The 21,283-nt window shown below is 53.0% G+C and overlaps 10 protein-coding genes across 10 annotated transcripts; 4 read left to right on the top strand and 6 right to left on the bottom strand.

The window, feature by feature from the left end:
* Positions 1-24: 24 nt before the first annotated feature.
* On the bottom strand, positions 25-3,121 carry PV07_04403 (uncharacterized protein). The gene is made up of 3 exons (XM_016391204.1): positions 2,692-3,121; positions 2,160-2,637; positions 25-2,109 (listed from the first exon to the last, which is right to left on the bottom strand). Exons 1-3 carry the CDS (start codon positions 2,906-2,908, stop codon positions 294-296), a joined length of 2,511 nt encoding a protein of 836 aa, XP_016253106.1. The 5' UTR covers positions 2,909-3,121; the 3' UTR covers positions 25-293.
* Positions 3,122-4,082: 961 nt separating this feature from the next.
* On the bottom strand, positions 4,083-5,182 carry PV07_04402 (uncharacterized protein; the record flags this gene model as incomplete). Its single annotated transcript, XM_016391203.1, has 2 exons — positions 4,083-4,892; positions 5,030-5,182. The coding sequence occupies 2 exons, from the start codon at positions 5,180-5,182 to the stop codon at positions 4,098-4,100; spliced, it is 948 nt and encodes a 315-aa protein (XP_016253105.1). The 3' UTR covers positions 4,083-4,097.
* A 108-nt stretch (positions 5,183-5,290) lies between these two features.
* On the bottom strand, positions 5,291-7,020 carry PV07_04401 (uncharacterized protein). The gene is made up of 2 exons (XM_016391202.1): positions 6,439-7,020; positions 5,291-6,374 (listed from the first exon to the last, which is right to left on the bottom strand). The coding sequence occupies exons 1-2, from the start codon at positions 6,790-6,792 to the stop codon at positions 5,787-5,789; spliced, it is 942 nt and encodes a 313-aa protein (XP_016253104.1). The 5' UTR covers positions 6,793-7,020; the 3' UTR covers positions 5,291-5,786.
* Positions 7,021-7,067: 47 nt separating this feature from the next.
* Positions 7,068-8,880, bottom strand: PV07_04400 (uncharacterized protein). Its single transcript, XM_016391201.1, has 2 exons — positions 8,463-8,880; positions 7,068-8,412 (listed from the first exon to the last, which is right to left on the bottom strand). Exons 1-2 carry the CDS (start codon positions 8,797-8,799, stop codon positions 7,199-7,201), a joined length of 1,551 nt encoding a protein of 516 aa, XP_016253103.1. The 5' UTR covers positions 8,800-8,880; the 3' UTR covers positions 7,068-7,198.
* A 297-nt stretch (positions 8,881-9,177) lies between these two features.
* PV07_04399 (uncharacterized protein) lies at positions 9,178-10,262 on the top strand (the record flags this gene model as incomplete). Its single annotated transcript, XM_016391200.1, has 4 exons — positions 9,178-9,325; positions 9,390-9,406; positions 9,490-9,536; positions 9,638-10,262. The coding sequence occupies 4 exons, from the start codon at positions 9,178-9,180 to the stop codon at positions 10,260-10,262; spliced, it is 837 nt and encodes a 278-aa protein (XP_016253102.1).
* A 2,118-nt stretch (positions 10,263-12,380) lies between these two features.
* PV07_04398 (uncharacterized protein) lies at positions 12,381-13,628 on the top strand (the record flags this gene model as incomplete). Its single annotated transcript, XM_016391199.1, has 1 exon — positions 12,381-13,628. The coding sequence occupies one exon, from the start codon at positions 12,381-12,383 to the stop codon at positions 13,626-13,628; it is 1,248 nt and encodes a 415-aa protein (XP_016253101.1).
* Positions 13,629-13,907: 279 nt separating this feature from the next.
* On the bottom strand, positions 13,908-15,496 carry PV07_04397 (uncharacterized protein). Its single transcript, XM_016391198.1, has 2 exons — positions 15,310-15,496; positions 13,908-15,253 (listed from the first exon to the last, which is right to left on the bottom strand). Exons 1-2 carry the CDS (start codon positions 15,382-15,384, stop codon positions 14,261-14,263), a joined length of 1,068 nt encoding a protein of 355 aa, XP_016253100.1. The 5' UTR covers positions 15,385-15,496; the 3' UTR covers positions 13,908-14,260.
* Positions 15,497-15,586: 90 nt separating this feature from the next.
* Positions 15,587-17,774, top strand: PV07_04396 (uncharacterized protein). Its single transcript, XM_016391197.1, has 2 exons — positions 15,587-15,922; positions 15,979-17,774. Exons 1-2 carry the CDS (start codon positions 15,835-15,837, stop codon positions 17,526-17,528), a joined length of 1,638 nt encoding a protein of 545 aa, XP_016253099.1. The 5' UTR covers positions 15,587-15,834; the 3' UTR covers positions 17,529-17,774.
* On the bottom strand, positions 17,636-19,799 carry PV07_04395 (eukaryotic translation initiation factor 3 subunit L). The gene is made up of 2 exons (XM_016391196.1): positions 19,426-19,799; positions 17,636-19,329 (listed from the first exon to the last, which is right to left on the bottom strand). Exons 1-2 carry the CDS (start codon positions 19,635-19,637, stop codon positions 18,099-18,101), a joined length of 1,443 nt encoding a protein of 480 aa, XP_016253098.1. The 5' UTR covers positions 19,638-19,799; the 3' UTR covers positions 17,636-18,098.
* A 143-nt stretch (positions 19,800-19,942) lies between these two features.
* PV07_04394 (uncharacterized protein) lies at positions 19,943-21,199 on the top strand. Its single transcript, XM_016391195.1, has 2 exons — positions 19,943-20,078; positions 20,148-21,199. Exons 1-2 carry the CDS (start codon positions 20,013-20,015, stop codon positions 21,069-21,071), a joined length of 990 nt encoding a protein of 329 aa, XP_016253097.1. The 5' UTR covers positions 19,943-20,012; the 3' UTR covers positions 21,072-21,199.
* Positions 21,200-21,283: the final 84 nt, after the last annotated feature.

Below are 21,283 nucleotides of genomic sequence, written 5' to 3'. Positions count from 1 at the left end.
TTCTAAATATCTCGGGATGTTCGAAATCGAACTCATATTCATATTCAACCTCTTTGGATGTGCGTCTTACGTATTCTTCTATATAATCATGAGTCATAAAGATATTACAACATACAGAAGCGCCGTTCCGCCACCCAGGAGCCTCGTCAAAGTCGGCCGCCCCAAGCAGATCCTATGCTCCGTACTAGACAGAGTCAAGGCGTGGTTGTCCTCAAAAGCAGGCAAGCCAACAACAGGGACACCTAGAGGATGTAGGTAATGCACTCCTTGAAGGTATCAACAACACCGTCCTTCTACAAACCCCTCCACCAGGCTGTCTGCTTCACGTGAATCTTGGCCTTGAGCGGCGTATTGGCACTGGAGTCGCCCACCAATACATCAAAAGCATCTTTCTCCATCACCCACGAATCCCTTTCTTCGTCCCAGAAACTCGTGGCGTACTTCTTGGAAATCACAATCTCGGTCTTCTCGCTCTCACCCGCCTTCACAAAGACTTTGGCGAAACCTTTCAGTTCCTTTGGAGGTCGATTGATGCTTGGGTTGTGTTGCGAGACGTAAACTTGGACAACCTGCGCGCCGTCCAACTTGCCCGTGTTGGAGACCGTAGCAGACACCACGATTTCGACATCGTCGTCGCTGACGGATACGTCCTTGATCTCAAAGGTCGTGTAACTGAGGCCATGGCCGAAAGGGAAGGCGACTTCTTTCTTGGTCTTTTCGTAGAACCGGTATCCGACATAGACATCTTCACCATAAATGGCCCGGTTGCGCTCAGATTTGTAATTCAGAAAAGCCGGGTTGTCTTCGTTCTTGATAGGGAAGCTCAGGGGCAACTTGCCGCTGGGATTGGTGTTGGCGAAGACGACATCTGCGATAGCATTGCCGGTCTCGTTACCACCGTACCAAGCTTGAAGGACAGCCGGAGCATCCTTCAGCCATGGCATTGTAACGGGTGTTCCGGATTGGATTACGATAGCCGTATTGGGGTTGGCGGCGAGGACGGCCTTGATGAGATCGTCACTGCCTGGTGGTAGGTCCATGTGCTCCCGGTCATAGCCCTCTGATTCCCACTCGCTGTTCAGCCCTGCGCACAGAATAACTTGGTCGGCCCTTTTCGCAAGCTGAACAGCCTTTTCAATTTCTGTCGTAATCTCGGCTCTGCGCTCGAGTCCGACTCTCAGCCCTCCTGCCCCGAAGCCGGTGGTGCCGTGGCTGCTGAACGTCATGGTTGGAAGTGTACCGAAGGTGACTTTGATGTCGTACGTCTCTCCCTTTTCTAGTTTCATGCTTCCGATCTCCTCTGCAGTGCCAGCGCCGAAAAATGAGTTACCAGGTCGTTGGTGGGTCTCGTTGTCGACGACGCACGTTCCGTTCACAAAGACTTTGCCTGTTCCCGCGCAGCACAGACTGAAGTCATACTCGGTCGTCTCCTCGGGAGTGAAAATGCCATCCAATTCGAGCCAATAGAGAGATGACTTGATCAGAGGGTGCTTATAATCGACCAGAAGAATGTCCGACTTGTTCACAAAGACCTCATCAATTGCCTTGCGATTTGTCACCGAGGCGGGTTCCAAGAAGACTCTCATCGTCAGACCATTTTCATTCTGCTTGGTCTTGGTCAACCGCGTCATTAGTGGAAGCGCTTTCCAGCCCGGTGCGCCGAGAGCATATTTCGCGTCAGGCACCTGTTTCCGGATGGCGTCAAGGGGGCTGATAGCATAGTATGGCAACAATGAAGCTGAGCCACCACCACAGTAGGCTGCATAAGCCGCATTGGGACCAATGATGGCAGTAGTTTTCTGTTTCTCGAACGGCAGGATGTTGTTGTCATTTTTCATCAGGACGATGCCATTGGATGATAGCGAACGAAGAAGAGCAGAAGTCTCAGGAGAGTCCACCGTGGTCTCTGGTGCGTTTTCCGGAATACCCAGAGGTTGGACCTTCTTGATCAGTTTGAGGATTTCACGAACTCTTTCATCGAGGTCATGCAATGTAAGCTTGCCACAGCCGAGGGCTTGATTGACTAGGTGTCCACGGATATAGGTAGGACCGGGCATTTCAAGGTCGAGACCTGCTTTGATTGCTTCGGTGGTTGAGTACGTCCCGAACCTGAAACAGTCAGCAAGAGGGGGTTCGACTCTCACAAAGCCGGCGCTTACCAGTCGCTCATTGTTAGCCCGTCAAAGCCCCATTCACCGCGAAGAACATCCTTGATCAATCGTGGGTTCTCACTCGCATGTGTACCGTTGACCTTGTTGTAAGCAGTCATGTAACAGTCCGGCTTCGAGTCTCTCTGCGCGATCATGAAGGGCATTAGGTAAATCTCTCGTAGCGCTCGTTCTGTCAGAATGCTGTCGACGGCTTGTCTTTGGTCCTCTTGGTCGTTGCAAACATAGTGCTTGATTGTTGCAGCAACACCAGTCGATTGTATACCGTTGATGGTTGCTGCACTCATGGCACCGGCGAGGTATGGGTCTTCGCTGAAGCTCTCGAACCCACGACCGCCCAGTGGTGATCTTTGCATGTTTGTGGTCGGACCTAGAATAACGGATGCCCCTTTGGCGATGGCCTCAGCACCCTGCAATGCTCCACCTTTCCCGACAAGTTTGGTGTCCCATGTTGCAGCAAGACCGGTCCCTGTACCGTGTCAATGACATCTAGATCGCTTCTTGGTGGTATGGTATAGCTTACCACAAGGAAGACAGGCAGCGGGGACGCCGTTGAAGAAGCGAGTGCCGCGAACGCCGTTGGGGCCGTCGGATACTCGTATAGACGGGACACCCAGACGATGTACGGGAGCGGTGTGCCAGAAGTCAATCCCGGATAACAGGGCAACTTTCTCTGCCGTGTTCAGCCGCGAAAGAACGTCTTCAACGTCGAAGCTCGTCTGCACAGGCAAGGACCCCATTGTGGCGATGTGCTAAGCTACGACCGAAGAGCAGAAAGCTGGAAATTGACAAGACGAAAGGGCAGACAAGATACAAGAACTGTATAGATGCGGCAGACGTCAGATATTTAAAGAAATGTTTGGGATCCAGACAGTGACAAAGGGCATCGGTGATTCGACAAAGAGGTACTGGAGAACCAATGGCAGAACTTCGGATAGTCAGGGAAGGAAACAGGTGAGACGCAGGACGTGAGAGTGTCAGGAGCAAACGGCGGAGACCATGTGAAGTAGGTGAGGCCCAGCATCCACCTGCTCTGCTGCTCACCTGCTCACCTGCTCACCTGGTCTGTTGCGTCGGCAGATACAGCGGTGGGAACCCGAGCGTTAGGCGGGAGCATATTTGACCCAGGACAACCGTGTCCCACATGCAGCGATATGAGGTCTCCATAGCCTTGGAGCAGCTGGATTTGATGGGGCGAGGATACGACGACCGCCGCATTGGGAAGGCAGAGGCACCATCCCATCCTCCACGTTTGTCCCGGAGCGAGGCCTCCAGCCACCGTACAAGGGCGCCTCGGATTGCCGTATAGGTACCTCTACCAGGGATAAGTCGCGGAGTATCGGCCGAGCAAGGCCCAAAGTCAATTCTAGGGAGAGACCAGGAAGAGGGTGGAAGGGATAGACAAGAGACTTGAGGTAAAGAGATCCATTTAGGCAGAATCCACACCGCGGCTGTGATTGGTGATCCGGCTCATCTTCGGCACGCTAGCGAGCTTCGGCTCCAGGCTTGGCATGGATGCTCGCTCGGAACGCAAATCTTCCACGTATCAGGTTTCTTGGTGACGATTGTTGCCGACCCCATGAATGATCCTAGTCTCCCACTTTGACCCCCGAGCTATCGTTCGCTGTCATTTGCCGCGGTATCGTCGATCTTTCACAAGGCCAAAAAACAACAGTCCCATGGTGGTGGGACGCCCCGACTCCCGGGAAAGAAAAAGGAAAGATACCCGCCTCCATGTGCATATTTCTGGTTCCGTTTCCGCTTTTCTTATGAAGGTGCTGGACACCGGTCAATGGTTACGAGGTATCTCAGGGTATCTGTTAGGTGTTGTAACAATCGAAGCACCTTCCTGACGCCAAAGCAATACGTTCTGAGCCTTTCCATTGTTTGCCATGTCCCCCGTGTGTCTCTCCGGTCTGCGTCCAGTGGTCAGGCCTCCTCGGTCACCAATTCCACGACTCTCCAGGTGACGCCCTTAACGACGATTTCATCTCCGAGCTGCCTATTTCCGTCGCAAGTCCACATACATGGCATGAACACGCCGTTGTCACAAGGCGTGTTGCTGCGCCAGTCCTGCACCCAACCCGCTGCATCGCTGGGCCCGTCCGAAGTACCAGCGGCAGTTGATCTTTGCTCGGTCTCGACGAGACTTCGAGTCCACCTCTCAACCAGGATCGCATCTGCTCCTTCAGGCCGACCTTGTTCCGCTGTGCGCTGACGCATGATGCCTTGACAGTAGTTGCCTACCCTGACGATGACTCCAGACTCGTCTCTGAGAGCGTCCTGCGCTTTCTGACCGTCCGACGGAGCTTGCGTCTTCGCAACCACGCAAGGCGTCCTGATTGTTGGAGTCACACCGGTGGGTGGACCTGTCCAATATTCCTTGTACATCTCGACCTTACCTGTCTGTGGGTTCTGCATCATCCCCACCTCCATGCAGTCGCCGTTAGGGAGCAAGAACAAATCCCCCTCGTCAGTGATGCCCGGGCCCTTGGAGTCGATATCGTGCTTCCACACGCAGTGTGCCGAGTAAGGCATCGTAATCGTATCACCCGCGAAGGGCGCAAATGTCATATGGGACGTTCCAGCAAACGCCCAGAAAGAAGGGTCCGATGCTATTGGCTTCGACAACTGTTGCTTGACGGGGAACCTGATGTCGACGAAGGACGATTGAGGGGATGTCAGGACAAGCGTATCAGTGTCTTCGTAGGGAGGAGTATATCCCTGTCCAAGCCCATGTCACGGAGGTCAGAAAGAAGGCAGCTCCTTCGTAACCACAATGCCAAGTGTTGCATGAGAGTCATGAGCTTCAAAGCATCAAAGCCCGTGTGTCTACCCTCAGAGCATCAACGGAGACTTACCCACGCAATGCCTTTCCGCACCGAAATGGAGGGTTTCTGCAAGAGATCCTTTTTCCATTGGGGGAGTCTAGCCTCTGCAGCCCCGTCCTCTGCCTTCTTCTCAGGCTTGCCTATCGTCCCCAGTTTCTCACCCAGCATGCCGTAGATCTCCATGGTTGTTGAATACGATACATTCAGCTGGTCTGGGACCAGCGAAATGTCGGGGGTCTGTCAATCTTCCCTCCTCAGCCACGAACAAGGAAACAAGCCGGCTAAGTTTTATGGAAGGAACAAAATATTCGTTGTCGCGGTGATGTCCGTCATTATTCATGTTACTCTCCGCATCGACTACAAGGTATATTGGCCACTTTTGTGCTTGCCCTGGCCTCAAAAATCAACAGCACAAGCTCTATAAATCCTGCCATATGGGATTCTGAATCCCATACTCCTTCGTTTGGTGAGCAGTTCATTGTCTCACGCGAGCTGCCCAGAGTGATAGCTGCCCTATGACTTCGCATTCGGCGCCTAGCTCGCGGTGCGGCCCAAAGGCTAGGATTCCCTCAAGCGGTCGTCATGCCAATTGGAAGCCCATTCAATCATCGAGGGATGTGTTTGCTGCAGCTTTGATCATGACTGCCTCCCCGTTGCTGCCCAGAATAGCGGTGAGTCGAAGGTACGACGGTGGTCCTGGTTGACGAAGGCCTGTATCTCATCTGGGACAATCCAGCTCTTTAGATTCAAACATCATTACTTTTTCCACAAAACCAATCCGGTGTCGTCAAAGCACTTTCCCTTCCAGCATGCCACTCCCCCGGCTCGAAAAGATACCCATAATGCCGAACCCCGAATAAAACAGTGCAAGGGGATACGCCACCAATCCTCTCATTCCCTTCATCCTTCCCACGCTGACAAACATCCCAGAACTGCTAAACGTGCACCATCCCACCGCCATCGCCGTCATGACGTACCCCATGGCCGTGTCCATGGGCAGGAGCACCCCAAACAGGGAGGTGAAGACGAGAGGAAGAAAACAATACCCCAAAACACTTGCACTTCGCGAGTACGTGAGTGTGCTTGAGAAGTGGCCTCCATGGCCGCGCCCATCGGGCCCTTGACCATGATCTCGTTGGGCCTGCCCCATTTGATCCGAGTCATTGGGGTCGATGGGCGGTGTCATGAGGGCGAACATCCAGTGCAGCGCCATCGATCCAAAGAGCGCAATGCCGTAGATATAGCCGTAGAAGAATTTGCCTGAGAGGGCGAGGAACGTCCCATAAAGAATCAAGAATAGCAGACCGCCATAGAGATCACTGTCGTCCATGATGTGGGGTGAAGGACGCGTCAACGGGTTTAAGACTGTGAGTGTCTGTGTACGCCACGATCAGCTCATGTCTTTCCCCGGGCAGCATATATGGCGAGGACACCCTTACCTTTGTCTTGATATGTCCAAAGTTTACTCCCAGCTCCTCCATCAATCCCGGCTCTCCTTCATATCCCTCCGTCCCAAACGCCGCGAGCCAGCCTGTTCTCAACCCGCCGGAATCTCCCATGCGGCCACTAACACTCTGCATTCCAGGTCCACCACCAAAGCCTGCCGAGGAGCCTGCACCATACCCTGGATATGCGCTTGCGCTGTTACTGGTGCCACCATATCCGCCATAAGAGGCCTGTGAGGGCGTCGTGTGGCCGGAGACGTTTGAGTAGGACGAAGGATAGAATTGGAGGTTTGATGCGGCGCCACCTCCCGCAGCACCGGGGCCGTAGGGTTGGTTGTAGTAGGACATGCTGTACTTGGGCCACTGAGGCCGTCGGGTAGGTTGTGGTGCAGGTCTCTGGAGATTTTTAGGGGGTCTTTGCGCTCAGATCGGGATGAGGAACGGTTGCAAGTGAGGGCTGCAACCGGCACGCAATTCGTCAACGTCTTGTAAGGCGAGATGTATGAACCGTAGAATGCTAGAGAGGGTAAGATTATTTGAGATGCCTTCATTTACGTATAAGTGTGCAAATGTGTTCGGAGTGCCTCAAGAACCAAACTCCGCTGCGGAGGCATTCTGACTGGCTGGTGCCCACCGAGCCTCTTTTGCCAGATGGCCTTTCCCTCAGCCTCGTTTAGTCTTTCGTAGCACTTCCCCACGAGTCGTTACTGGCCATGCCGTTACTATGTACAATATTGTCTAATGCTGTTACATCCTACAGGAAATTGATGCCGATGCCGAAAGACACACCCTTTCTGGCCTCTTCCTGCTTCCGGACGACTAAAGGCAATGAAAAGTTGAGCTCAAAGCGTGCCACAGGATGGGCATAAACCAGCCCTACGCCAGCCGACATTGTTGGTAGCCCGTTCCCCAGCTCTGAGAAAGCGTCTGCAACACTTTGTTTGACTTGCTGGCTTGTCATTGCACCCTCCTTTTCTTCATTTCTTATTGCCAATAACCGTCCACCATTGATGAAAGCTTGCAATCGTAGAGGCTTATCTTTTCCGACTTTGGGGAGAGGGAGAAGAATATTTGCGCTTCCAGCTGCGTAAATGTCACCGCCCACTGCATCTGGGCCATCGTGAGGGCCCAAGCCCGAAAGCCTGAAGCCCCGAACATCCGTAGGACCACCCAGCTGAAATCGGTCATTTATCCGTGACATTTCTGGGTTCTGCTTCGATCCTAGAGTTAAAGGGTATAGAAGACCGGCACGGAATCCGGTAGTGAAGCTCACACCACTGTCCCCCTTTATGCCAGGGACCGGTATCGACAATGCTGACTGAGTCTCGACTTCACTTTTGAGGAATGCCGCATCACCTTGCAGGGGCCCCCACCCTGCTAGTTCGGCGGATGTTTTGGCATAATAACCTCTGGTGGGTAGCATGGAGTTGTCTCTTCGATCGGCCATCCATGTGTGAGAAATGCTGCTCTTGAAAGAATCCCCTGCATCGTTCCGGACCGTTTGTGAAGCGTTTGGTGCGAGACCAGTCACTTGTCGCCAGAAACCATTGTATCCTATTTCGTGAAATGACCCTGCCGAACTCAGCCACCGCAACTTGGTCCAGCCTCCTTTCAGCACTTCTTCATGGCTGGCAAAGATTTTCTGCGTCGCGCTCTGCAATCCGCCAACCTGAAACCGCAGATCGGGATTGCTCAGGACAGGGGTATCGATGGTAGCTTGGTACGATGAGCGTGTGCGCGTACCAATGGACGCATTTACGTCAAGGGTTTCTGCACCGCCCAAAAGATTCCTCCATTGCACATTGGCGTAAGCTGACCCTTCTGCATTACCAAGGTCTGTTCCAGTCTTTGCAAAAATCCGGCTTTTCTCTTTCACTGAGTAGTAAATGGCAATATCGGTTGGGGTAGTTGTAGGGTCGGTCTTGGAGGGTTTGTCGAGGTAGACGGAAATTGGGTCGTGATAGATGCCTGCATCACAATGAGTCAATGCTTTCCCAGGTCCAAGGGTATTGCAGTACCAAATTTCCTGAGTTTCTCAGCGGTTCTTGCGACTTCGTGTATGAGTTCAGATTGAGTATATGGTCGGTCGCGGTTGGCGCTTAATAGCGGGTTCACCACTGCTCCAAGGAAGCCATGTCTTGTATTTTGGGTCCCGAGGACCGTCACTGATGATACAGTGGTAGGCAGAGTTGAATTCTGGTCAATGAGCTCCGCAAGTCTCTGTTGCCCGAGCTGAAATGTGCGATGCAACCGCTCATTGATCGCCTTCTCTCGAGTTTCCAACTCTTTTGTGTCGGCCTTTTTCAACAGCTGAAAGATGCTTTCCTCCGACTCATTGGAAGCCGGGGTTGCCATTGAGCTCAGTCACCTGGCAGGCTTCAGTTGCGACTGGTAATGAAAATCGCCGGGGAGAGGTGCTCCGTAAACGCGGGAGCTATGCTGCGAAAATGTACCTTTGGTAGACCCACATGCTGCGGTTGGCGATCGCTCTCGGCAGACTTGCCCTGCTGAGGCGAAGATGAGGTAGCGAGGCCGCTCAACCGCCTTCTGACTGCGCATGCTCGCGTGTCACTATCGTTCACTCTCATTCTCGCAGTCTCGCAGTTTTATCCACACAAGGCGGTCGAAACTCCTTTCGTCATGTGTTGTGGCATTTTCTCAGGTTGATTTGAGACCGTTCATTTATTCCTTTCCCTCGAGACCCACTTTCTCTACGATTGCTCGCCCGCGAACATGGCAACCAAAGCCGCGCATAAACGACTTGTTCGGGAGTACGAGGCAATTCAGCGTTCTCCACCTCCATTCATACAGGCGCACCCAAGCGAAAGCAACATACTAGAATGGCATTATATTCTGACTGGGGCTCCGAACACACCATATGGTAGGTTCTAACGTCCCCAGATTGAACGAGATGGGATTGCTAACGCTCTCTTTGCCAACAACAGAAGGAGGACAATACCATGTGAGTTATCTCATCTCTGCGGACCTATCGAAAGAAGGCGGTTCCGCTCAATTCAAATGTGGTGGATATTAATGGAGAGTCAGGGTACTTTAATTTTCCCGCCCGATTATCCTTTCGCACCGCCTGCGATGTGAGTCCTTCTCGACCCTGTGGCCCATGTGTCGGATGTTTATCCCGGCGCGGAGCAATAGTATCTTTAGCAGAAATGTTTGGACGGCTAATGGAAATCAGTCGAATGCATACTCCCTCAGGCCGTTTCCAACCCTCCACGAGACTTTGTTTGAGTATTTCCGACTATCACCCTCAACTATTCAATCCTGCATGGTCAGTGTCCACCATACTGATAGGGCTCATGTCATTTATGAACAGCGAGGAAATGACAGCAGGGAGCATTGGCGGGTCATCTGCAGAGCGAAAATGGCACGCAGCAAGGTCAAGATGGTGGAACTCCACTGGTGGCGGATCAGCCTCGAGACCCGTTCCCGGTGTCCAGCCGACCACAAGGGGGATTGGCAACATTAAAGCAGGAGACGGCGGGGCAAAGTTCCGGGTAGAGTTCCCTGATGAGGACAAGCAAAACTGGACATGGATGAAAGAGCATCGTATTGACCCAGCTACTGGTCGGATGCTCCCCGACGAAGAGGGCGAAGAGGTCAATTGCTCACCAGAGACGAGAGCCTTGCGACGGATCTTGGGAGGGAGCACCGGTGTCGGAGTTGTGGTGCAAGGTGGCCAGGCTGCGAGGGATGCAGGCCAAGGTTGGATTTGGCGAAACAAGATGTGGATCGCAGCGGGCTGCGTTGTCGTGTATTTCATGCTAGCAAGGATATTCGGTGAAGAAGAGGGTGTTCTATGATCCAAGGAATGGAGCGCTCAGGCGAACAACACATCTTATTTGATAACCAGCACAGGGGGTTTGTTCTGGGCGCAGGCGAGGGGCAAAAGACATGTCCAAAGAGACACGGGGGTGATTACTTAAGATTTTCACGGTCAGTCACTCAGAGCACATGGAGGCCGTGCCAAGAGCCCCGGCAATATTTCGGCAAGCAATGATCAAAACCCAATCGACCCATCGGCAACTTTGGCGTCTGTGCAAGAAAAGAATTCCACCAGTCAAGTTCTGCCGGCGACGCATCTCATGCAGAAGCCACCTCTGAAATCATCCGATGTCTCGCAACCTCCAGCATCCCTCGGAGAACCCCCAGAGATGACAAGAGATGGCATATACCGGCAGGACAGGGAGCTAGGAATTCCACTCCCCGCTGCGGCTAGGGCGTCTATCACCACGTTTGATACACCGGGGAGCCAGAGCATCTCTCATGCGGCAACTGCCGGCCATTCTTGATATCAACACCACCGCTTACCTGAACAATCGGATAGAGTACCCAGCCACCGTTGCACAAGCTAGGGGCCCCCAACCAAACTGCCGGAGTCCACCGGAGATCCAGCGAATACGAACGCTGGGGGCAAGGGGACGGAGTCAACCCGATAGCTGACCGACTGGGTGTAGAGAGCAAACTTCCTCGCCATTGTCCAGAACATTGAAAGCCGCAATGAAGGCAGAGGCACCCCGTACGCCTCCCGGGACCGTCCGGACCACCTCACCGATGCTGCCCCCCTTGTGCCAGGCATGGAACGTGTTCAAGTTCGTCTATCCATGCATGCCAGGGCGCAATCCGCCCGTTACAGTCGCAACGATGGGTATCAACGTCGGTGTCTGTCTACGTAAGATGGAGTCCGTGCAAGCTTTGCTTCATCGCCTGATCGCCAGCCGGTCCCAATTCTGTTCAACTAACTACAATAGCTGCCATTACCAACCGATAAACCTTTGCCAAGTTGCATTCCCCGGTCGCTGACTAGCCTGAAGAAGCTCTCACCTTCCCTTTCAGAAGCAGCGAAGCACCGAGGAGTTCCACTCGAGTCGTCGACTCCAGATTCCAGGGACCACACACTAGCGGTCTGCAAAGACGAGCCCTGAAGAAATCTGTCTGTTCCTGCTGGGTCTTGGGTTTTGGGCGAGCTCCACCACCCTCTGTCTGCCCCTCCCAGCTTTCTCTCGTCGATTAGCCTCATGCTCCTATTTGCCTCTAGCAACTTCCGAGGTCTATTTCGTCCAAGGGGTCCGGATCGTGGATCTCGGCTTGGATTGCGCGTTGGCTGGCCATAGGCAGGCAGGCAGGCAGGCATACATCTGCTTCTATAACTTTGCAAGCGATCCTTTGAGGATCCTTCAACGGTCTCGCATTCCTCCAATCCTGGATGTCTGCGTCAGCATGCAATAGCTTTGATGTGAGCTCAGCTATTAAACCGACGTGACATTCCGTGGCTGCATGGCTGCATCCTACAAAACATAGGACCTGTTTGACGGATCATCGCTTCCGCTGAACTGATGGATCTGCAAAGATGCGCCGTGGCTCGCGTGGTACAGGTGTGAACATGTCCACATTCAGGTTTAATCATCGGCGACGTCTAGCTAACCAGTATATCACCTGAAACCAGACACGCCTGATCCTGCTCGCCCTTCAGACCCTCAAGCCTCTTCACCTACCAACTTCACCTTTGTGCATCAGGCTGAGGATTTAGCTTCGTTGCCTCACAGAAGAATCAACAATAGAGAGCAGCGCCATGCTATTCGCTCCCATGTCATGCAACGCGTCCGTCAGGTGGAGTTGGCACAAGGCAAAAAGAGGTCAACTGGGCGCCCACGTCTAAACGATGGTAGCAAGCAAAAACCGCGAAGCGAGTCCACTCACTCTGAACTATCTCTGAGCAATGAATCCACCGAATATAATGCCAACAGTCCGGTCATCGGTGCTGGAAGCGATACAATTCGGCCGACCCAATCTCCCCTTCCATCTCCAAGTCTCAATATATCACTAGCCGCGCAAGCATTCGACCCATTCGATACTTTACCGACAAACCGCCTACCGCATCATACCTCAGAGAGCCTGTTGCAGTATTGTGAGTCTGTCACATGGGCCAGATCAACTGCACCCTAACCGTGACCATAGGTTTTGATGTTATGCTCCCACTGACATTCTGTGTTGAGACGAGACAAGCTCATGACAAACTTGCCCGGCAAAAAATGGTTATGAATAGCAAGATGTCGAACCCCGCCACATTCCTTGGCTTCATGGCGACGACTGCAGCCCATAGAGCCGTTTTCTACGGCCGACATGAGGATCTTGCGCCTTCTAATGCCAACCATGATGACCTCATCATCGACCCAGACTATATCAGAGTCAAAAATGAAGCAATGGTGGCCGTTCGCCGGACGTTCGATCAGCGTGAGAAAGTAGATGACCAGATGGTTGAGGCCTGTTTTGGACTTATTTCGACCGCTACAGTTGTGGGCAATTTCGCAGAGGCCCGGATACATCTCAAGATTCTCGAGCGCGTAACTTCGCAGATGACCCTGTCTGAGGAGACACTGATGTGGTTACCGCTGTCAAATGTGAAAGTTTCGGTTGGACTACTTGTGCGCCCTGTCCTTCCGCTCCTGTTCATGCGCGAGCCGTTGCCTGAAGAGACTCTATCCCGTGCTGAGCAACATCTTCCTTCTGACATGAATCGCTTGGGGCAGGACTTCATGGAGCTACAGCAAATGAGCCAGCCTTTAAAATCCTTGCTCACTACTTCCAAGGATATTTGCCGTCTTTGCGAAATGCACCATTCACTTTTTCAGAGCCCATCGCGGACAGAAACCCTGAGCTTGCGGAAGAAGGCAACGGAGCTAGAATATGATCTGCTAGCATATCCCTACGCGACGACCATCTTTCCCCGAAACAGCGCCAATGAACCAGAAATCCCAGCGTTAGAACGGATAATTCGTCTTGCAGGCTTGGGAATGCTCGCTATTGCTCCTCACACAATCCTCGCTTCCACCGGGCTAGGGAGGGCTCTGACGCACCATCAGAAAGGGGCGTTGGACAAATGGCTCCACGGGGAACGATCCAGGAACGTGGAAGAGGCGAAGGTCGTCTGCTGGGCTCTCTTCGTCTTTGTCCAAAACGCCCTGAAACAGCCGGAGCAGCGGTTCTTCACGGAGTCCCTTGCGCAGGTCGCTCGGGAAGCGGGACTCTTGACCTGGGAAGAGGTCGAACAGGTCATGTTCGGGCTGCTCTACATACCATGGCTGCAGTCTTCGATATGGAAAGGCATCTGGACCGATGTTTGCGACGTCATTGACTCGACTCACCACCTCCAACGCAACGCCCAATGACCCTGGCCCAGGCGGCTCGATGGGCTAAAGGCCACACCTGTCGAGCTGTGTGAGGCCTGGTGAAACCCTCCAGGTTGAAGGGCCGCAAGGTCACCATCTGGTGCCACCGACACTCTTGTGGATCCCTATCGGCAACAGATCTCGTGTTTTCAACCCGTACCTCTCCTGATATCGACCATTTACGCGCTACCTAACCACTCTATGCTAACCTCGCCATATTCATCATGACCACAAAGAGCAGAATATCAAAATCGGAAACAGACCGAGTACTTTGACGCAGAAGATGTAGACAGACATAAACAATGGCCGTCATTCATGTACAATCTATTCTACAGGACATTATTACATCGCTATGTTATAGAGGAGGAGAGGGTTCAAGGCCCTGCTGGAACAAGGCCGACATTGGATCTCAAGCTCCAAATACAAGCCTGTACAAAGCCAGACAAATTCGCAAAGTTCCATGCGCGCCCCACAGAACGTATGCCATAAGATATTATCAGAGGCCGCTCACTTCCCGCGGAGTTGCAATCCCGGATCCCGTGAGAGAAAGACTCCAGAAAACAAACTCGGCCATAATCACATCCACGTGTGGTTCTTGTCATTCAATCATGGCAATCCGTCTTGGCCATAAATCATGATCCATTTTCCTTTCCCTTTGTTTGTGCGGCCGCCTCCCTCACCGCTCCTCCAGACGCTCGATGCCACACGTCGCCTCCCCACCTCATCGCTCTCTCCACTGCGGCCGTCGGTGAATCCAATGCAGGGCGGATGTCCAAGTAGAAGACAGGTTGCCCCGTTTCCTGCTCGACACCTCCGCCATAGTAGTCTATAACGTAGCGCACCTCCTTTGTCGACCCATTGGGGAGCTTCCGGGAGATGTACCAGTCGTGTCGGTCAAAGGGAGGATCTTGAGAGAAATGGTCGGGGAAGACTTTGCCCAACATCCGCAGGATTCGAGCCTTGGGCGAAGGTTCTTGCGGACGACCTTGGAACCGGATCAGTTTTGGTTTCGACTCATCCTCCTGAGGGTCCGGGTTTAACCCCAGCGCCAATCGTCGTTGAGCGGCGTATTCCTGCCTCGCCCGGTCTAAAGTGATGGCTTGTTCACCACGCGAACAAGTCTCCCACCCTTTCCATAAGCCTCCGGAGAAGATCCGTTCCCATTCCTCTATCTCCGCCCATGCTCCCTCGTTCAAGAAATTGTGCACGGCGACCATTGCCTCGACATGTTCCGCAGGAGTATCGGTATAGCCCTTGCGAAGCATTGCGTTGTACATCTGCTGTGGGGAGGGGTATTCCCAATTCGCCTGCGAATCGCTGCGCGGAATCGAGGAGAGTTCCCGGTCAAGAGGCAAATGTATTGATTGAGGGGAGTCGGCCGGGCGGCTATTGGAAAGGGAGGGCATGTAATTTAAAGGGTTAAGTTTGGATAGGGTGGAAGAGGAGGGTTGCTGAGGCCTTTGTTCAGAAGATTGAGATTGACTCGACGATTCTGAAGGTTGATATCTCAGCGGATGGTTTGGAGATTTAACTGGGCATGATGAAGGAGTTGATGTCGACGGATCGAGCCGCGGAGGGAAAGGCGTGGGATTCCCGGTGTCTGATTGATGCATAGGACATCCTGGCTTGAGGGGGAGTTAGTCCTTTTCGACCATCGTGTATGGAGAGGTGCATAGCATACCGGAGGAGCGGCGGCGGAGTGTTGCGGCGCAGAAGGTGCGCTCGCTTTCGGTGCGTCAGCCCAGAACCAACCCATTCTTCGTCAAGCACAACTGAAGCCTGAACGAAACAGAGAGCTAATAAGTGGTGAATGCAGAAGACTCTGGTTGTGAGCCTGGTGAAGTTGGGAGTGAAAATCGGAAGAGAATCATGAACGGGACCCAAGCTGCGCGGCGACAATGAAGGGTTCGCTTTGCTTGAATTGCTCCACTTCCATTCGCTATCGACTTCGGCCGCAACTTTCCCCAGCGCGATTTGGAGATTTCATCCACAACCAGCATTAACTTCAAACGAGAACAGACTGCGCTTGGACAACAAATAACCTAGCACGCAATATCTGTTCGCTGCACCATTGACGAACACAAGGATGCCGTTTTGTTCGTGAGGGCACGATCCTTTGCGCACCACCTCAACCTGTGGCCTCGCCTCCTCCTTCGCATACCGTCGCCCTGCCTCCGCGTCCGATCTACAAAAGACACCAGTCAAGATGGCAGAAACCAAGGGCTTCAAGCAGGACATGGTCGTTTCGATACGTTATCGAAACGATCTGCCTCCGCCTCCTATGCCTCCGAAGTGTAAGCTGAAAATGCCCTTGCAAGCCTGATTTGTTCCAGCTGACATACGGTTGCAGTCCTAGATATTGACACCGGTGGTCTGGCTCAATACCTCACAACAAGTTATGCGTCAGGCCTGGCAAAGCGAGAAGAACCAAATATTGAAGTGGACGCCGAAGGCGGGATGCCTATAGATATGATCGGTGTCCCAGGCTACTTCCTTGGTGACGAAAGCGCAATCATGGCTCCCGAAGTCCAACCTGTGCTAGACCCTGCCGACCAAGCTTTGCTGATGTCGCTGGATCAATTGAAGAGCCAGGGCGCAAAGAACAACGTCTCATTTTTACGCAAGACACAGTACATGACCTCTTCGCAAATTGCTCGAGCAAATGATGCATTCGTGCGAGGGACCCCTCGAGCTCAGAAACCCCAGATGCCCAAAGCGCCGCCTGTGCCTGTCACCCGAGATGATCCAGAAAATATCAAGCGACAAATCCAAAAGGGCTTCGACCTCGCCTATCCGGATAGTATCCCCTTCAACCCTCCGGAGGCTAAAGCAAATCCCATCACTCCCCAGGAGCGAGAAGCCTGGAGAAATCCCGTCCATCCTGATAATCCCAGACTCAAGCCTGTGGAATTTTATCCCATTATCCCCGATCTTGAGACCGGCACAGACATGGCTTCGAATTGGCAAGCCCTCAAGTTCGACAAGCCACCATTACCCCCATATAGAGGCAGAAGGGACGATCGTATCGACGTTGGCTTGCTAATGGCCTCGGAGAATGCAGATTTGATGCCAGCGTGGCGGGCAGCAAAAGAAGCCTTCGAGAGAGATCCCGAAAAGTTCGCAGATCCCGGACCCGAGCCATACACATGGTCTCTCTCCGTCCCCAAACAACCAGACTCGACCTCGCGCATTCGGCAGCTCTTTGATGATTCAAATCCTCGAAAGGATGATCCCACCCTCATCGAACCACTTCTTGAAGAATCCGCCGACGGCTCGTTACGTCTACCCTTTGAACGCGTCCGTGTCTATCCAAAAGCCACCCAAGATACAGTCGACCCTCATCGCATCATGGCTTTGTCACTAGTCGATGCCAACAACCTTTCCCGCCATTCCCGCTTCCGCAAGCAAGGTAACGCCGCGTACTACTATCCGATCCTCGAACGCGTGAAAATGAGAGCCGACAGAGGTAATCTCTCCAAAACGCGTAACAGCCATGCGGAAGACGATATCCCCGACCAAGTCATGGTCCTGTTCAAAGAGCCCAACGCAAAAGAAAGACGATCTCGCGCCGAATTTAGAGGAGATTACGACGCGTCCTTCAAGGATGAATTTGAAGAACTGACTCGGGAAGCGCAGGCAGAGGAAGAGGCGGAACATGCAGACATGATTTTGCAGGAACAGGGCGAGCTGCATGAAGGAGCACAGGATGTCAGTATGGCGGAAGTCGAGGGCGGGGAGACCGCGGAGGTGAGCGTGAACGGAGCTCCTCGCAAAGACCGCGCCGACGACAGGAATACGCCTCCCCCGACCAATGGAAGTGCAGCCGTAAGGGACAGGGGCGGAGACAGGGAGCCGGAGGAAGACGGCTTTGGGGAGGACGAAGATATGCGGGACGATTGATGCATTCCAATTTATTCACCACCCTTGTAAGATTTGACGGGGAGCGACTGCGTTTGGGAAACAGCCACAGGGGACTCCAAGAAGAAAAAATGGAACTGGGAGCAAAATCAAAAGCCAAACGCAATCAAATTCTGGCAAAGCATATTTGCCTCTAGACCCCAACATGCGGTACTTTTGTCTCATCGTGCATGGGCCGTTTTGCGCAGCACTTAGAACAAGGGACGCTGCTGCGTTGTACTATTCGCTTCGTGTTCGATGATCTCTCAACCTTCACCGCAGTGACGAATCCCTGATTTGGTCTTTCTTGGCTGGTTCCAAGAGGGCGTTGCATCGACATCAGCTTGATTTCGATTTCGAAAAGACTTCCAGGCAAGCTCGTGGATGTCCCTTGTTTTTGGCGCCATCTATCCATGGCATCTTTAGCGACGGATCGATCCTTTCGTGCTCCCGGCGCACGCCCTGGCTTAGCACCAGTCGTGAACAACCCAAAGTTTCCCTCCCCACAAGCTGTGACCTGTCTCGTCGCCCATTTTTGGTCCCAGCAATCTCACTTTTGTCTTTCTCCACGCTTTAGTAGGACCTCGCCAGATTTCTCAGGTACCAGTCCACCAGCCGCCTCCCCTGCTTCGCCTCACTGATGTGGATCAAGTCGCCCTCAATGGCATAATCCAACCCCTCGGAACTTCCGTTGCCTAGGACACCCACGATCTCGCCTTCCAGCAACCCACCTTCGGTCCAGCGGATCTGCCGGCAGCTTCGCTGCTTGTTCACGAGTAGCCAGCTGCGGAGCTTTTCGGGCTCGACTTCCAAAAAGCCGGCGAGTTTTTGAATGCTCATTGTCGTGTAGAGTTTCAGATACGACTTGATCAGCGGGTTGAAGAGAGTGTTGCGGACTTCGTCCATGAAGATCTCGGTGTGGTGGTCGACAGGGTCGATGTTGAGCGAAGGGTTATCGAAGTCCGGCGGTGTAGGGCTGATGAACTTCGGACATGCGGACTGGAACAATTCCTTGAAGATCGGCAAGCTCTCCGTGCCGCCACGTTGCAGTTTGGCGAACTTCTCGCCGTATTTTTCGCGGAGGGCCGTATGGATGGAGTCGTCCAGGCGTGTGGGCGCAAAGGACACGCAGATAGCGATGAGGGCGTACATCTGCTCAGTCTTCTTCGCGATGGCGTCGAATTGCCCTTGATTGGGTCCCTTTTGGAAATTCTTGGTGCGAGACACATATACCAGGATGTGGCTGAACATGCGCACGGCGTCCGCATAGCGGCGGAGCATCATGTAAGAAAAGCCTACATAATAGTATGTGTTCAGATGCGCAGCCATGACGCGGGCGAACATGGCTTTCTTGTTCATCTCGATGTCGTCCAGGGTCTTCAGAGCGAGACTGAAGTCTCCGAGGAGGCAGTGCACCCGCAAAAGGCCGATGATGGAGAAATATCCCAGCATGCGGTAGAGTGGGCGCGAGCCATACTCCCCCGCTACAGCCATGGGGTCTTCGCCTCTCTTCGTGGCGGCAAGCTGTTCGTTGATCTGCGAGCGTTGGATCAATGAGTACAGGACGTTAAGAACGCTGTAGCAGCCCCATGTGTTGGGATTGTCCCGCAGGATTTGTGCTTCTTCTTCAGTAGGCGCAGTGCGGGCCACTCGGTTGCGATAGCGGCAGAAGGATTCGAATTGGTAGATGAATTCATCGATTACGTCCCAAGCCCAATAGTAAGAGGGTGTCTCGATTTCGACAGGGCCATCGGAGTTGAGGATGTAGTGGAAAAGCGAGCAGTAGTTGTCATAGCTTTGGAATCTGCGCATGCACTGTTAGTCCCGTGCATGCTCAGAGCGATGCAGCCCAACAACGTCAATCATTCTCGTGTCAAGGGGAATATACTAGGCAACTCACTTGGTCTCCAGACTCGCTTGGAACTCCAAAGGAGCAGCGGCAGCTTCGAGTTGCGCTCGCAGATCGGCTGGTCCACCACTGATGATCGAATCTCCGCGCTCCAGGTCCGCGCCCTCATCATCATAGTTGTTCACTTGCTCTTGATAGTCCGCCACGAGGGTTTCTTCCTCCACATCCTCGTCCGGGAATGCGTTGCCGTTAGTGTAGGACATTGTGGCAGAGGGAAGAATTCTTCGAAGAGGGTATTTTGTTTCAGGCAGAGGGGATGACCGTAGGCGAGGGAGTTAGGGAGAACAGGGAGTCCATGCACAGTGCTTCCGTGCCAACACCTGCCCCGATACTATTGTGATCGGTGGAAATAAAATTTGGTGGTCACCTCGAGGTTTGGAGAATTGAGAAAGATGTGTGGGCTTGATTCAAAATCTACATTGGGATTAGCGCAGCCTTGTCTCCATGACGTTCTGGTGCAGGGACCTCAATCCGAAGCCTCGTCAAGACTGCCAACTTCCTGCCATGCGGTCGCTGTCATAAAGACGAATTACACTGAGTTTCCTTTGACCCAATTCTTGGTATGAAGATAAAATATCATGGCGACATCCTATGAATCATTCTCACAGACATTCAAAGTCGCGCTGATCCAGCTTCATCCCAAAGTATGGTCCCTTTCTTATCAACAGCAACAATGGATCTGTGCACGATAGAATGCTGACCTCGACAACCAGCCTCTTGACTTGGAATACAACTTTTCTGCTGCATCAGCTCATATCCGCGATGCCGCTGCACAAGGAGCCTCGCTGGCAGTGCTGCCGGAGTACCACCTAACATCATGGGTCCCGGAAGATCCACAGTTCGCCGTGGTCGCCCAAACCGCTTACCAATACGTGCCCAAGTATCAAGCTCTGGCTCGTGAGTTAAAGATCAATATCGTTCCAGGGACTATCGTCACCATCGACCCAAAATCACCGCCTCCCGCAACCAGCAACGGAACGTCCGCCGACCCCCAAAAGCCGCCCGTTCTCCTCAACATTGCCCCTTTCATCTCCTACACGGGCGAGCTCTTGGGAAGCTACACGAAAGCCAACTTATGGATCCCGGAACGCACAGTGCTCACATCAGGCCCGGCCTCCGTCAAGGCGACTCAGCATCATCTATCGACTGAAGAAGGACCTCCTCCTCCACTGAACCCCCACTCAATTATAGAAACTCCCCTCGGCCCTCTCGGCATCGTGATATGCTGGGACCTAGCGTTTCCCGAAGCCTGCCGTGCTTTGGTCCGTCAGGGTGCACGCCTGATCATCATTCCCACCTTCTGGACGAGAGACGATCTAACACCCGAAGGGAGAGCGTACGGACCAGATGTGGACATTCAATTTTTGAGCTCTGCCCTTATCACGAGATCCTTTGAGAACACCTGTGCCATTATCTTCGTCAATGTAGGGGGTCCGAAATCAGAGGGCTACGCTGGGTTAAGTCAAGTCGTGCTGCCCCTTGTTGGGAAAGTTCCCGGATCGTTCGAGGATGGAGAGCCGGGGATGAAGATTGTGGAGTGTGATATGAGAACGGTCGACGTGGCTGAGGAGAACTACAAGATAAGAGAGGATTTGAAAAGGGAGGACTGGCACTATGGTTATAGCCACGAGAAATGAAAACGAATATGAGTACAGCCATGAGGATTATGACGGATTTGAATTGATGCATTAAGAGTCAACTCAAGATACACTACCGCGAAGGGTACTCATAGATGTGCCGCGTACCTGCTGATGGCATTAAGCTCTCCTAGTCTCTCAGTGACTCTGATGCCCCTCTCAATGATTCGCTTCGCACCAACCCTCGCAGGTCACAACATAGAAATCTCCAC

This window comes from Cladophialophora immunda (genome assembly GCF_000835495.1).
Source record: "Cladophialophora immunda strain CBS 83496 unplaced genomic scaffold supercont1.2, whole genome shotgun sequence".
In the NCBI taxonomy this organism is placed as follows: Eukaryota; Fungi; Ascomycota; class Eurotiomycetes; order Chaetothyriales; family Herpotrichiellaceae; genus Cladophialophora; species Cladophialophora immunda.
This window is presented reverse-complemented; position numbering and strand designations above follow the sequence as displayed.